At 34.3% G+C, this 16,675-nt stretch overlaps 1 protein-coding gene across 1 annotated transcript in view; it reads left to right on the forward strand.

The window, feature by feature from the left end:
• Nucleotides 1–24: 24 nt before the first annotated feature.
• The window catches only part of LOC120425734 (protein similar), a 62,805-nt gene continuing 46,154 nt past the window's right edge, over nt 25–16,675 (forward strand). Inside the window, exon 1 of the mRNA XM_039590337.2 lies at nt 25–1,133. Coding sequence (XP_039446271.1) covers nt 1,084–1,133 — 50 coding nt within the window. The 5' untranslated portion in view covers nt 25–1,083. The remainder of the gene's footprint in view (nt 1,134–16,675) is intronic.

Consider the following 16,675-nt stretch of genomic DNA (forward strand, 5'->3'; position numbering starts at 1 on the left):
GATTTCGATTTTAACATCAGTCATCTGGAAATTTGTCTGGAAACCGTTCATGGTTATTCGCCGCGACTGAACCCCTTCAGAAACAGCATCTTGAACAACAGTGCGGTTTTTGTTGAGTTGACAGAGAAAGAAAAACAGAACCAACGTCAAAACAACCCGTCAGACAAACACAAACACACCAACATCTGACAGTTCAGCGCAGCAGACCAACAAACCCATCACACAGTTCATATTTTGGTGTGAAAGGAAATGAACTGCTCTCTGCGGAAAAGCAACAGCTCCCGTGTCTTCTCGGTCGTCGAGTTTACGTAGAAACCGCTGGAACCTTTGGTCTGATCCGGATTCCGGTGTCGCCGTCGCGAGTGTCGTCGAACAAACAAGTCGCGTGTGCCGTTTGGAGGTCGCCGTCGTCGTCGCGGAGGAAAATTTCCCGTCGTCATCGTCGCGAGAGGGGCAGGCCTTATCGAAGGCAGCAGCCAGCACCAACTTGTCTGCGTAATAACACAGAAGGAGATTGGTCTACGGGTGTACGGCTAGCCAAGGTTGTAACTTTGTGGTCAAATTGGGTTGCGAATGCGATCCGTGGAGTTGGCCTGGAGGTGCCGACCGGAGTGCAGATTTGGGATATTTGGGCCGACCTTCGGTGTGAGCTAGATTGCGCGGCCAGGGGCCTAAGCCTAGTGAGTTGAGCTAAGCGTAGAAGAGCTGTCTAGTGAATTGATTCGGAAGCAACTTTGGAAAAGGGCATACGCCAGAAGCTATCCCTTTCCAGCTAAAAGTGTTTTGGTGCGTAAAAGTGTGTGCTATTTGTGGAAACTAATCAACCTGCCCGTCCACCCCCCTAAAAAAGAAGTGTGTGGAGTGAGAGCAGTAAATTTCAACAAGGATTTCGTAATACAAGAAACACCGTGAAGACCCGTGAAGACTAAGTTCGTACGCGCGCGCGTGTGTGTGTTCAAAGTAGATTCAACAATCTCAACAAAAAGATTCGTTCCAAGAAGCTGCTGCGCATTGGGACTCCCGCACGATCGAGATCAACTTTTTAAGCCGAATCGCGAGGATTAATCCTGAACTCCAGCAAAAATGACGAGAGCTGCACCAGCGAAACCTAAACCAGAAAAAGAGAAACGAAGGTGAGTTGTTCGCTCGCGTCGCTGTGTTTGTGATGTCCATGTGGCGTGGAGGTACCAACCAGCCAGCCCCATTTGGATGTGTGTTGTTGGAAATTATTGTTATTATTGTTCTCGAACTGCTCTGGCTTGGCTGGCAAAGCAAGTTGGCCAGGTCAATTAATGCTTGTTGTTGCTGTTGGGGTGGTCAGCTGGGTCGAGTTGATTTGTTGCTACTTCACATTCGTGTTGCTGTTTGGAGGATATTGCTTCTTCTCGGCTCTCAAAGATGCGTTTCCGAAGTTGACGATGCGTTTATGTAACGACGATGTTTATGCCGTGCTGGTGGCGAATGATTAGCTCGTGATGGGGTGATAGGTTTGTGGGAATGATTTTGTATTGCACATCCTATGGGCCTTGTTCTCTGTAATATTTTTTTGAATTTGTTTACCGTGTTTGGGGAGACATTTTGAGTTGTTTTACAAAAAAACATTACTTTTCTTATATGTTCTTTTGATTTCACAAAAATTACACTCATTAAAACGGAAAGCCAGTTTTAAAACTCAAGCACGGATTCTGTGAACGGATCACATGGCACAGAGTCAAAAGATTAAATTTTCACAAAAAATTAAGGAAAAAAAACGAAAAAAAAACAGAGTATTTTTTAGAGTAGACGAGTAACTTTTTTTAGAATTCATCCCGTCAATACCTACAATTTTCGAAAATAGTAAAATCGACAAGAAAAAATGTTTTCAGAGTAAACGACGATTTTTGAAAAAAAAAAAAATAATAATAATAATAATAATTGTATAGCTCTTTTGTATGAACAGCTGCCCAAATTATATGTAGATTTTTATTGACGAACTAATTCTGCAAACGGCGTTTTTGGTAAAAAAATAAAGTATTCACAAAATTTCAGCTGATGAAAATTACGAAAAAATACTTATTCTTGTAAAAATCGCTCTTTTTGAATTCAAACGAGCTTTTCTTGTGAACATTTTAATTATTTTTTATCTAAACTTTATTTTTCAAAAGCCATTTTCTGCTTTCCAACAATAATTTACACAATTCTCTAAAAAAATGAAGTGTTTTAATGATTTTGAGTTTGGGTAAACTTAGATATGTGATATTATTGTTCACAACGATAAAGCTTATTTTTCTGAGTACAATGATCCATTGAACGACCGCAAGGGATTTAAAATGGATTCTTAAATCAATTTTTTAAAAATTCACTTCACGGCCCAGAAAAAGACAGAAACAGTTCTGCTTGACAGTTCGTTCCAAGGAGACCATAGTTGATCCATCGAAAAAATGTTGTCTTGTCAATACAGTAGTTGTTCGGTAACTGGGTGTTGTTTAACTGGGCTGCTTTTTTTAACTGGGCGCTCGATAACTGGGCCGTAGCCCAGTTAAAAAGCAGACAAACGTCAAAAAATCAAAACAAACCAAAATGACCGAGGGGTTAATGGATGCAAAAATCATATTCAATAAATAAAAAAAAACTTTTTGCAAACTTTTGTTTAATTTTAAGTTACAATTAAAGAAATGTGAGAAGTTAGCATTGTAAATAAATTTGAGTAACTTTTATTTTTATATTTCATCTGGAAAATATTATGCATCGGTGGTCCCCTCGTTATTTTATGTTCAGCCCAGTTAACGAGCAACATTCGGTGACTGGGCTACGTTCTCAGCCCAGTTACCGAACAACTACTGTATTTTACTTTGAATTAAAATGAAAAAAGGTAATCAGAAATTTTAATTGTGTTTTTTACCGTTGTACATAAAAAATGACTTTGGGCTTTAGTACCCAATTAAAGCTGTTGGGTAGCCGAGCTATAACTCTTAATTATATTAAAAGGTAAATTAGTCGATTTTTTTAAATTACCGAAACAGCCGTCTTACCATCATCCATACAATTTCGGCAGCTGCATTAAAAACGAAGTTGACTTTATTGCTGTCGGCCACCATTGCTAGTACCAACCACTAGTGTCTTCCTTTTTATCTACAAGGACTTCGCCGCCCTGGGCTCCTAAGTGTATGAAAGTATGGCACGGAGCGACGGTGCCGACATATTTACACAAAGAATTTTAGAGCGCCCGCCGCGGGATTCGAACCGGTGACCTCTGGATTGTGAGTTCAGTGCGCGGTCCGATTGATCCACACGGGCGGGACAGCTGCATTAAAAGACAGTGAAAAAACACAATCGTTATTTTGATAAAAATATACACTTCTTATCTAACTTATTCGAATACAAGCAGAACAATTCCAAAGAAGGCATCTTAGAAGAACATGTGGTCAGATTTCGCCATTTTGTCAATATGGTACATTCCTGCAGTTTTTTTTTTGAAAAGGTCCAATAAACCAAATTTTCAGTTTTTGCTTTTTGTATGTTTTTTAATATCCCTAGCTCAAGGCGGTCTCAAAAACACCCAAAAAGCAAAAACTGGAAATTTGGTTTATTGGACCTTTAAAAAAAAAAAACTCCTGATTCGAGCATACCCGATCCGTTTTACACTCATTGAAGTGGCCAGGCCTACTGCGTTGCATTATTTGCAGAGAGAATTCTGTGAACGGATTACATTCCACAGAATCTACAAGGTAGGAAGGAAGTTATACATTTTCTAAATATCATAATTTTAAATAAAATATTGAGCATAAATCAGTTCAATGTTCATTTAAGTTTGTTTTTCAGCTGATGAAATTCTCTGAAACTTCTAAAAAAGATTCCAAATGATTTGTGGAGTACTTGTTTATTTAATATTGGACAACAATTTCATTTAAAGTAATTGGTATGAAATAAAATTGTTTTCGTACAAACTTTGTTCCTGGAAATTAAACGTTGTTGTTTGCAAAACCAAAAATCTTATTTTATCATTTATCCTCTGGCGAGTCCATAAATCACAATTAATGCAGTTTTCCTTGTGAACCACACCCGTCCTTTTGAATAAGATGCATCGAGCGCACAATAGGGTTGCAGTAAAAATTACCTCAGTTGCACATTTAATTTTTCCCTTACGAAAAGCTAAAAAAAGAAACGATTTAGAATGCTCCCAATGAATCAATTTTATACATTTTTGGTTACAATCGTCGATCAATAATTATAAGAATAGTATTTTTTACGTTGCCTTGGCTGAAATTATATCAATTTTCGAACTAAGAAAACGATTATTTTTTATGCGAAAATAAAATTCGAGCACTAGTAAATAGCTTATCATGAGGTGAAAATTCCAGCAGTGAATCAGAAGTCCAAGTCGGACTTTCCCAAAAGTCACCCTAATGCACATTCATGAATTAAGGTAGCACCCCGGCGAGATTCCTCTCGGATCCGTGGTTGGCCTTAAATCGTCCGACCCATAAAGTCAATTTATTTTATGATAAACGACCAATTTCACAATTAAGTCAGAGGAGGAGAGAGTCCTTCGAATGGCGCCGCCGCCGCCTGCTGATTTCTGGGCGATCTTCAGGACGCGTCGATCGTGTTCGAGAAGCAATTACTTCGTTGTTGTTATCATCATCGCGTTCCGACTGAGGTGGAACGGGAATGTAAGAGGAGTACCGGTTTTTTTTTGTGTAGATCACATTTATAATGACCTACATTATTCTCAAACTTATCGCGTAACCACACGAACACACAGAGCAGATTGTGGACTTCTCAGACGCTGACGCTGGCACGTGGAAAGCTGCAGCTTAGTGTTTCATAAGTGCTCGAATTTGTACACTCAAAGGTCCGCGAGAGATCGAAATTAGCAAGATATGTACTACTTTTATAAATTTTGGTCTACACCCAAATCAAACTTCGCTGACATTCCGTGATAACCCAGCTATTGACATCCGTTGCCAGTTGTATTACAAAAAAAGAAAAAAAAAAATAAATAAATAAATAAGATTATCTCGTAGTTCTAGGATGTTCGCGTGAACGTTAGTAGAGAGTGCAACCGCGATTGCGGTCCACTGGTAAAGAGGTGGGCTTGCATGCGAAGAATTTCGGTTCGAATCTCGTTGGAAGAAAAGTATTTTTTTTATCAAACGCTTTTTTTTTATTTACCTAAACTACCAATCTCGTCGAAAGTCAAAATCAGTTGTTATAAGGTCTTCCGGCAAATAATTGCTTCCAACTAATTTCGCAAAATCAGATCTGTTACGACCTACCAAACAACAGTTAATCAACTTTGCTGAACTGTGGTGGTGTCACCCCCGAAGTGGAGAGGCCACATCCGTTCACAAAACTGCAACCATGACAGAAATTCTGCACCGCGTAAAAATTACACATCGCGCGGTAGTTAAAATTTAAACTTGAAACTTGAACGAAACAGTTACGCGATGGCGCGAAATTGGAAACAGGTTTGTCTACTCTACGACGATATGGTTGTTGCAGTTGGAAACAAGTGCACATCTAATGGCTACTAAATGGAGTGTACTAGCGCCATTATACTAGCTGGATTATGCACGTACTCCATGGTCTTAGAGGAGGTCGCCTATTTAGAGTATTAGAATCTTTAAATCGCCAAAAATTACGCACCTTGATCACGTCCGTAAACAAAGCCCCATCAATAAAATTCGATCGCCTTGAACAGAGTAGAACCTCCTATTTAGTACAAATTAGTACAAAACCACATCCTTTGGCTCTCACATCTTTTGGTCAGCCAATTTGACTGCGTCATTCCGTGTGGTGGCAAATTGCATTCCCGGCACGAACTTCCCCTGCCGCGAGTTTGATTCTCGAGCGCGGCGATTTGTCGACGATGGAAGTCCGAGACGATATCGGACGGAGAAAACGAAACTTCATAGCGATAAATTGCTCTGCATTGTCAGCGCTGAATGGCGTAGATTGCTGCAGGAGATAATAGTCGCGTAGTCGGAATGACGGAATTGTATAATATCGGTTTCAAATTGTCATTAGTGAGACAAATTTTTGACTGCAGAATGTAAAGAGTTCAGATTTTTGGTTCACTCAATGCCGTTTGATTCATTTTGCATTTTTGAATGTTCGTTTTTGAGTATTTTAGTATTTAAGTATTTTAGTATTTTAGTATTTTAGTATTTTAGTATTTTAGTATTTTAGTATTTTAGTATTTTAGTATTTTAGTATTTTAGTATTTTAGTATTTTAGTATTTTAGTATTTTAGTATTTTAGTATTTTAGTATTTTAGTATTTTAGTATTTTAGTATTTTAGTATTTTAGTATTTTAGTATTTTAGTATTTTAGTATTTTAGTATTTTAGTAGTTTAGTTTTTTAGTATTTTAGTATTTTAGTATTTTAGTATTTTAGTATTTTAGTATTTTAGTATTTTAGTATTTTAGTATTTTAGTATTTTAGTATTTTAGTATTTTAGTATTTTAGTATTTTAGTATTTTAGTATTTTAGTATTTTAGTATTTTAGTATTTTAGTACTTTAGTATTTTAGTATTTTAGTATTTTAGTATTTTAGTATTTTAGTATTTTAGTATTTTAGTATTTTAGTATTTTAGTATTTTAGTATTTTAGTATTTTAGTATTTTAGTATTTTAGTATTTTAGTATTTTAGTATTTTAGTATTTTAGTAGTTTAGTTTTTTAGTATTTTAGTATTTTAGTATTTTAGTATTTAAGTATTTTAGTATTTTAGTATTTTAGTATTTTAGTATTTTAGTATTTTAGTATTTTAGTATTTTAGTATTTTAGTATTTTAGTATTTTAGTATTTTAGTATTTTAGTATTTTAGTATTTTAGTATTTTAGTATTTTAGTATTTTAGTATTTTAGTATTTTAGTATTTTAGTATTTTAGTATTTTAGTATTTTAGTATTTTAGTATTTTAGTAGTTTAGTATTTTAGTATTTTAGTATTTTAGTATTTAAGTATTTTAGTATTTTAGTATTTTAGTATTTTAGTATTTTAGTATTTTAGTATTTTAGTATTTTAGTATTTTAGTATTTTAGTATTTTAGTATTTTAGTATTTTAGTATTTTAGTATTTTAGTATTTTAGTATTTTAGTATTTTAGTATTTTAGTATTTTAGTATTTTAGTATTTTAGTATTTTAGTATTTTAGTATTTTAGTATTTTAGTAGTTTAGTATTTTAGTATTTTAGTATTTTAGTATTTTAGTATTTTAGTATTTTAGTATTTTAGTATTTTAGTATTTTAGTATTTTAGTATTTTAGTATTTTAGTATTTTAGTATTTTAGTATTTTAGTATTTTAGTATTTTAGTATTTTAGTATTTTAGTATTTTAGTATTTTAGTATTTTAGTATTTTAGTATTTTAGTATTTTAGTATTTTAGTATTTTAGTATTTTAGTATTTTAGTATTTTAGTATTTTAGTATTTTAGTATTTTAGTATTTTAGTATTTTAGTATTTTAGTATTTTAGTATTTTAGTATTTTAGTATTTTAGTATTTTAGTATTTTAGTATTTTAGTATTTTAGTATTTTAGTATTTTAGTATTTTAGTATTTTAGTATTTTAGTATTTTAGTATTTTAGTATTTTAGTATTTTAGTATTTTAGTATTTTAGTATTTTAGTATTTTAGTATTTTAGTATTTTAGTATTTTAGTATTTTAGTATTTTAGTATTTTAGTATTTCAGCTTTTTTTTTATTTTCAGGCTTTTATTTTTTTATTTGTAATTTTTGTATTTCTGTTTTGAATGGCTATTGTTGTATTTCTATGTTTTTCAATTTTAACTCAAATTTTTTTTATGGAAGAGAAATCTTCTAATTGAAAACCACGCACACACTTAAACATAATAATTTTGCTTGCACTGCAACGACAAAACATCATATTTTTTGTCAGCCTATCTCACGTTTCTGACTCGCGTGCGCAGAGCCGACTTGAATTTTTCCACTGTCTCGCGCGTTGGGTTTGTAATTGGACCCATCATATCGGAAAACATCAACAAAGACAGCGATAGCTACTACTACGACAGTAGCTACTACCACAACTTTAAGTATAGTATGAACTTGAGTTTCCACACACAAAATAAAAATTAAGCCATCGAAACAAAAGCAAAACCGAACACGACACACGACGATCGCACCAAAACACATTCAACATATTTAAAACGACGTCGCGACGGGCAGTTTCAACATCGAAGTCCGACGACGACGACGACGACGACGACGAGAGTTGACTGCTGATATGAATGAATATTGAAATTTTGAATAGCTGCTGCTCTGGATTCGTTCGTCATCTTCGTTTTGCTCGGAAGTTCGGAGGTGGAACCGACACATTGGTCGTGGTGTCGAAAATGAGGGCCATTCACTTTTTTTCCTCTTGTTGATCATGGATCGTTTTCGCTCCCCGAACATTGGCTGCACAATGCAGTTTTTAAACAAGCTAGAAGTCGTGAACTATTTCGAGGTCGGCTTCCAAATAGTTTTGACAAGGGGTTAAGGTTACTCAGGTTATTCTATACAGTATTTAGAGTTACATCGATTATCCCACTATCAGATGTCCTCGAAAAAAAAGTGAGTTCGGATAATCAAACTAATTTGGGGACGCTCAGAATCAAGTTCAGAGCAAATGTCTGTGTGGGTGTGGCTGAACAGATTTTGACCGTTTTGGTCCCACTCGATCCGTCTTGGGTTCCCAAAAGTATGTTTTCAATAAGAGCTTCAAAACAAGTTTAATAATCTGGCAACCCTGTCTCAAGTTATGGCCACTTAAGTGATATTTTTGTCTTTATTTGAAACCGGAACTCAGTTCTTGCTTGCATAATTTGAGTTATAAAATGCCAAACATTTGATGAAATGAGATTTTATTGGCCACCAAATGCATTTGACAAAAAATAAGAACTCTCAGATTCGTTGATTATTTGATCACACTTTCATAGTTAAGAATTCTATAAATGTAGAGCGTCCAATTTCCCGTCCCGGGAAAAAAAATCCGGAAATTCCCGTTAAAAAATATTTCCCGTTCCCGAAATTTGATCGGAAGTATACATTTTCTTTTTTTTTGGAACCAAATATTTAAAAATGCTCTAGAAAAAAATACTCAATGAAGAAGCTCAATTTATTATCAAGATTTATTTCTTTAAATATAAATTTCTAAAGCAACTGGAAATAGATCTTAGGCCGGTTCGAATCCCGCGACGGGCGCTCTAAAATTCTTTGTGTAAATATGGGTATTCGGCGCCGTCGCTCCGTGCCATACTTTCATACACTTAGGAGCCCAGGGCGGCGAAGTCCTTGTAGATAAAAAGGAAGACATTAGTGGTTGGTACTAGCAATGGTGGCCGACAGCTATAAAGTCAACTTCGTTTCTTGCTTGATGCAAATAAACTATTGGCTGTCGATCTTCTCGATATCAATATTGCTCCAGCTGTCAATAAATTTTTCAGTCCCTTCAAATAGGTTGCTTAGATTTTTAGTTCTATAATTTGATAACTCCCGCTCTCGACGGTCGCTTCAATATTGGCAACGAGAGAGTCCACTGTATTACAATTCCGGTAAACTTTTTAAAGAATTATTAGATAAAAAATAAGGAATATTAAAAAAAAATGAGATTGATTACGATTTTGTTTACCATGACCACGATAAGATGAAAACCATTAAATGTTTCAAATAGGTTTTTGCAAGAAGAATTACTTCAATTCGACCTGGGCTGAGCAATCAGCACATATACATGACGAAATCCAGTCTGCAACCCGCTAAGATCATCATCTACATGCGAATGCGAAGAATTACTTCAATTCGTTTAATTCCAATTCGATAGCGGTGTGCTCTAATGTTCTAACTGAAAATTGGGCCAAAATGAGTTAATGATGCCATCTTTTAGCTAATTAAATTCCCTACAAAACGCTTCTAACAGATCTGAAAAATTCGTTTCCTACGCGGAGATATCGCCCTGCAACCATTTGTACTAACTGACATTTTCGAACGCATCATGGATGTGCTCTCTTATTTTCCATCATGGCTTGACCTTTTGAAAACGCGCAAATCCATAAAAATACGATTACACTATAATATTATGGTAAATTGCCAGGTGTCCTTACTAGTTTAAGCAATATTATGGAGCACTATTTTGGAAGGCAAATAGCACAAGTGTGCACATTTGTAAGCGAGAAGGAATTATCAGTTAGGTGTAATGTGTTAAAATGGTTTAGTGGAGTAGTTTTTTTTTGTTTGGACGACCCATTGATTAGGATAAGTGTATTTAGATTCTGTAGGTTAGTTTAAAATGTTGTTACGTAGTTTTCTTTGCATGGACGACCCCTGCAGTTGTACTAAGAGTGCACAACGACTTGAAGAATGTTTCAAATTGGCCTTTTGGGTTGGGCTAAGTGGGCATTGGGTTGGGGAAAATTATTGTTACGTCGTTTTTTGCATGGACGACCCCTGTACGTGAGCTAGAAGTGCACAACGATTTTAAAAATGTTTCAAATTAGACTTTTGGGTTAGGCTAAGTGGGTTATGGGTTGGGGAAAAATGTTGTTACATCGTTTTTTTTCATGGACGACCCCTTCAGTTGTGCTAGGAGTGCACAACGACTTGAAGAATGTTTCAAATTGGCCTTTTGGGTTGGGCTAAGTAGGCAATGGGTTGGCGAAAATTATTGTTACGTCGTTTTTTTTGCATGGACGACCCCTGTACGTGAGGTAGGAGTGCACAACGATTTGAAATTTTTTTCAAATTAGACTTTTGGGTTAGGCTAAGTGGGTAATGGGTTGGGGAAAAATGTTGTTACGTCGTTTTTTTTACCTGGACGACCCCTTCAGTTGTGCTAGGAGTGCACAACGACTTGAAGAATGTTTCAAACTGGACTATTGGTTGGGCTAAGTGGGCATTGGGTTGGGGAAAATTATTGTTACGTCGTTTTTTTTTCATGGACGACCCCTTCAGTTGTGTTAGGAGTGCACAACGATTTGATTTGAAGAATGTTTCAAATTAGACTTTTGGGTTAGGCTAAGTGGGAAATGGGTTGGGGAAAAATGTTGTTATGTCGTTTTTTTTGCCTGGACGACCCCTTCAGCTTTGCTAGGAGTGCACAACGACTTGAAGAATGTTTCAAACTGGACTTTTGGGTTGGGCTAAGTGGGCAAAGGGTTGGGGAAAAATGTTGTTACATCGTTTTTTTTGCCTGGACGACCCCTATACGTCAGCTAGGAGTGCACAACGACTTGAAGAATGTTTCAAACTGAACTTTTAGGCTGGGCTAAGTGGGTAATGGGTTGGGGAAAAATGTTGTTACGTCGTTTTTTTTTGCATGGACGACCCCTGGCCTCCACTTTCGAATTTTGGAATGGAATTTAGTCGGTAAAAATATTTGTTTTTTTTTTTCTAAATTTAAACATTCTTGGCGAAAATAAAAAGATCAGAACATTCCAAATCTAAAATTCTAAAATTCTAAAATTCTAAAATTCTAAAATTCTAAAATTCTAAAATTCTAAAATTCTAAAATTCTAAAATTCTAAATTCTAAAATTCTAAAATTCTAAAATTCTAAAATTCTAAAATTCTAAAATTTTAAAATTCTAAAATTCTAAAATTCTAAAATTCTAAAATTCTAAAATTCTAAAATTCTAAAATTCTAAAATTCTAAAATTCTAAAATTCTAAAATTCTAAAATTCTAAAATTCAAAAATTCAAAAATTCTAAAATTTTAAAATTCTAAAATTCTAAAATTCTAAAATTCTAAAATTCTAAAATTCTAAAATTCTAAAATTCTAAAATTCTAAAATTCTAAAATTCTAAAATTCTAAAATTCTAAAATTCTAAAATTTTAAAATTCTAAAATTCTAAAATTCTAAGATTCTAAGATTCTAAAATTCTAAAATTCTGAAATTCTAAAATTCTAAAATTCTAAAGTTCTAAAATTCTAAAATTCTGAAATTCTAAAATTCTAAAATTCTAAAATTCTAAAATTCTAAAATTCTAAAATTCTAAAATTCTAAAATTCTAAAATTCTAAAATTCTAAAATTCTAAAATTCTAAAATTCTAAAATTCTAAAATTCTAAAATTCTAAAATTCTAAAATTCTAAAATTCTAAAATTCTAAAATTCTAAAATTCTAAAATTCTAAAATTCTAAAATTCTAAAATTCTAAAATTCTAAAATTCTAAAATTCTAAAATTCTAAAATTCTAAATTTCTAAAATTCTAAAATTCTAAAATTCTAAAATTCTAAAATTCTAAAATTCTAAAATTCTAAAATTCTAAAATTCTAAAATTCTAAAATTCTAAAATTCTAAAATTCTAAAATTCTAAAATTCTAAAATTCTAAAATTCTAAAATTCTAAAATTCTAAAATTCTAAAATTCTAAAATTCTAAAATTCAGAAATTCAAAAATTCAAAAATTCAAAAGGTCAAAAATTCAAAAATTCAAAAATTCTTAAATTCTAAAATGTTTTTTTTTTTTTATAATTCTTAGTTCTTAAATTCTTGAATTCCACAATTTTTGAAGTCCTATTTTATTTAGAGATTTTGAAATTATGAGCAGACATTATTTTAAATATCAGAAATTAAATTTCTTTTGGAGTGAAATTTTAGCGAGGATTTTGGATTACGAACTGTATAAAAATTCTTAGGTTTTGAATATTTAGACTTTCAAAATTTGAAATTTTATCATATCTGGAGTTTTTTTTTTGAAAAGGTCCAATAAACCAAATTTTCAGTTTTTGCTTTTGGGTGTTTTTTATTACCCCTGACTCAAGGCGGTTTCAAAAACCCCCAAAAAACAAAAACTGGAAATTTGGTTTATTGGACCTTTTCGAAAAAACTCCAGATATTATAATTTTAGATTTTGATTTAATTTCTAGGTTATATTTTTGAAGTTAAATTTTTAGGTTTTTAAATATTGTATTTTCTATTTTGAAGATTTTTTTTCATGACCTTTGCCTTGACCGTCTCTTAAGGAATTTTTTTAAATGGATTTATTGCTTTCATTCTTTTGGAGCCGAGTTTTTTTTTATCAAATGCTTTCTGAATTAGTTTTTCTTCATTAAAAATAAAATTTCTTTAATGTTGCTCGCGATATTTTTTTTTAAATGGCATGGATTTTGCGCGGTTTCGGGTTTAAGGTCGGCGCGGATTTGGCGCGGATTTTTTTTCGACTCTCCCGTAACAACCCTGGATTTGAAGAATGTTTCAAATTAGACTTTTGGGTTAGGCTAAGTGGGAAATGGGTTGGGGAAAAATGTTGTTATGTCGTTTTTTTTGCCTGGACGACCCCTTCAGCTTTGCTAGGAGTGCACAACGACTTGAAGAATGTTTCAAACTGGACTTTTGGGTTGGGCTAAGTGGGCAAAGGGTTGGGGAAAAATGTTGTTACATCGTTTTTTTTGCCTGGACGACCCCTATACGTCAGCTAGGAGTGCACAACGACTTGAAGAATGTTTCAAACTGAACTTTTAGGCTGGGCTAAGTGGGTAATGGGTTGGGGAAAAATGTTGTTACGTCGTTTTTTTTTGCATGGACGACCCCTGCAGTTGTGCTAGGAGTGCACAACCACTTGAAGAATATAAAATTGGGCTTTTGGGTTGGGCTAAGAGGGTAATGGGTTGAAGGAAAATGTTGTTACGTCGTTTTTTTTTGCATGGACGACCCCTGTAAGTGAGCTAGGAGTGCACAACGACTTGAAGAATGTTTCAAACTGAACTTTTAGGTTGGGCTAAGTGGGTAATGGGTTGGGGAAAAATGTTGTTACGTCGTTTTTTTTGCATGGACGACCCCTGCAGTTGTGCTAGGAGTGCACAACCACTTGAAGAATATAAAATTGGGCTTTTGGGTTGGTCTAAGAGGGTAATGGGTTGAAGGAAAATTGTTGTTACGTCGTTTTTTTTTTGCATGGACGACCCCTACAGTTGAGCTAAGCGTGCACAACGACATGAATAATGTTTCAAATTGGACTTTTGAGTTGGGCTACTATACCATATTATACCATTTTAACAGAATTTAGAGTCATAGAGACGCACCTGAGAAATGGTAAAATCGGTAAAAAAAAAAAAATACTTTGACTCAATCTCACGCCCAGACACAGTGTCACCCCCACTAACGGTACGTAGCAGGGTTGTTAAAATATCAAAATATCAGCTCTCAGCAACTACAATTATCCCGCCTGAATATTCATGCCTCAAATACAACTGCTCTTCTCTCTTCATTGAAACTCTCAGCGCCGAACAAGGCCGAACACGTTTTCGTGCTTGCCCACTCGCGATTGACATTTTCCTTTTCTCTCTCATTTCCGCTTCCACGATCATCCTACCGCAAAAGCGTTTAACCACAAAATCCGCCACAAAACCAATTTCGCAAACGCAGTTTGACGGGACGTCATGCGTGGTCGGATCCTAATCGCCATCTCGCGTTCTCTCATTGCAGTTTTTGGAGAGATTGAGAGACTCAGCGGTGAGAGCGCATAGTCGGGGTAAAGGGGAAGAGTGATAGAGAGAGTATGACATCGCTGGGAATCACGAGACACAAGAAGAGATCTCACTAGCTATAGCGACGGCCACTATACTCTCGGATATTTTTGGTGCAGAGATAATCTATTGATAGCTTTTTTATCACTCATTTGCAACACTGGTACGTAGTATTTTTTTGCATAATCGAACCCTGCAGTTAAGCTGAGAGTGGACAACGACTTAAAGAATGTTTTCAATTTGTTTTTTGGGTTGGAACCCACTTGTAAAATGTTGTTACGTAGCCGAAACTTTGCTTACATGTTTCCTGCACAATAAAGCTCATACAAAATCCCATACAAAGTACTTAAAAAGATTTAAAAAAAAACTCACGACCCACTGAGCCCAACCCAAAATCCAATTTAATATTCTTCAAGTCGTTGTGCACTCTTAGTTCAACAGAAGGGGTCGTCCAGGCAAAAAAAAACAACGTAACAACAATTTTCCCCAACCCATTTCCCACTTAGCCCAACCCAAAAGTCCAGTTTGAAACATTCTTCAAGTCGTTGTGCACTCCTAGCACAATTGAAGGGGTCGTCCATGTAAAAAAAACGACGTAACAACAATTTTCCCCAACCCATTTCCCACTTAGCCCAACCTAAAAGGCAAATTTTAACATTCTTCAAGTCGTTGTGCTCCTAGCACAACTGAAGGGGTCGTCCATGCAAAAAAAAAAACGACGTAACAACATTTTTCCTCAACCCATTACCCACTTAGCCCAACCTAAAAGTCAAATTTTAACATTCTTCAAGTCGTTGTGCACTCCTAGCTCAACTGTAGGGGTCGTCCAGGCAAAAAAACGACATAACAACATTTTTCCCCAACCCATTACCCACTTAGCCCAACCCAAAAGTCCAATTTAATATTATTCAAGTCGTTGTGCACTCCTAGCTCAACTGCAGGGGTCGTCCATGCAAAAAAAAAACGACGTAACAACATTTTTCCTCAACCCATTACCCACTTAGCCCAACCTAAAAGTCAAATTTTAACATTCTTCAAGTCGTTGTGCACTCCTAGCTCAACTGCAGGAGTCGTCCATGCAAAAAAAACGACGTAACAACATTTTTCCTCAACTCATTACCCACTAAGCCCAACCTAAAAGTCCAATTTAATATTATTCAAGTCGTTGTGCACTCCTAGCTCAACTGCAGGGGTCGTCCATGCAAAAAACTACGTAACAACATCTCCCATAGTTGATGTGCACACTTGGCACAACTGTATGGGTCGTCCATACTTAAAAATATTACGTATTTAATTTATTTAGGGCACATTTGTTCTATTCAATACATTCATCGATTCCATTGCATGAGACACACTTGTTCCAACTGCAATTCACCATAAATCTAAATAACGGTTTGTGCCTTGGATACCATTCGTTTTTGAAAGGTCGTATGATATAATTGAAATAAAATAAACTAGCTAAAAGTTTTTACAACATCATTTTCTTATGTTTTTAGGAATACATCAACCTAGTATTCGTCATAGTTGATGTATTATGGATGGTTTTACAATTATATTCATAAAAAATATAATTTCACTAATTTTTTCATACAAAAATTTTGATTTAAATGCTATTTTTTTCAAAAGGTTAATTTTCCTACCAAATTCAAACTAAAATAAGTGTTTGAAAAAAGTTTTGATATAAAATGTTTTTCTTACGCTTAAATTAACCAACTCGTGAAAAAATAACATTGAAACAACTAATTTGAACTATTTTAACAATTAAATTACTTTGCACGCTTTTGTACCAAAGCCCTGTGCACGTTTGTGCTAACTCATACAAATTACCTCCCAAAACACACTTGTGCCAATTGCAAGCATGATTTTTTTTTTCGTATTTTCTCTGCCAAAATTTTTCTAGCATTTCAAAAGTTTTTATATTTCACAATGTCTTTAAGTAATGTCAGGTGCATACTTTAAAATTGTTAGAACAATTGTTTGTCGAATAGTTTTCCAGAAACAGTAATTCAAAGTTTAAAAATCGATTTTCTCGCAACTACCAAAATGTCAGTTAGTATAAGAGAGCACACCGCTATCGAATTGTAATTTGATGTAAAACAATTATGAAGCATTGATGCAACAATGGTTGTTAGAAGGTTAATTATAGAAAAATAAAATAAAAGTGTTTGTAAAATGATGTAAATTTATCGTATAGTTTAAATCATGTTTTTGTGGTATGAAAAACAAAAGTTCA

Source organism: Culex pipiens, chromosome 1 (assembly GCF_016801865.2).
Source record: "Culex pipiens pallens isolate TS chromosome 1, TS_CPP_V2, whole genome shotgun sequence".
In the NCBI taxonomy this organism is placed as follows: domain Eukaryota; kingdom Metazoa; phylum Arthropoda; class Insecta; order Diptera; family Culicidae; genus Culex; species Culex pipiens.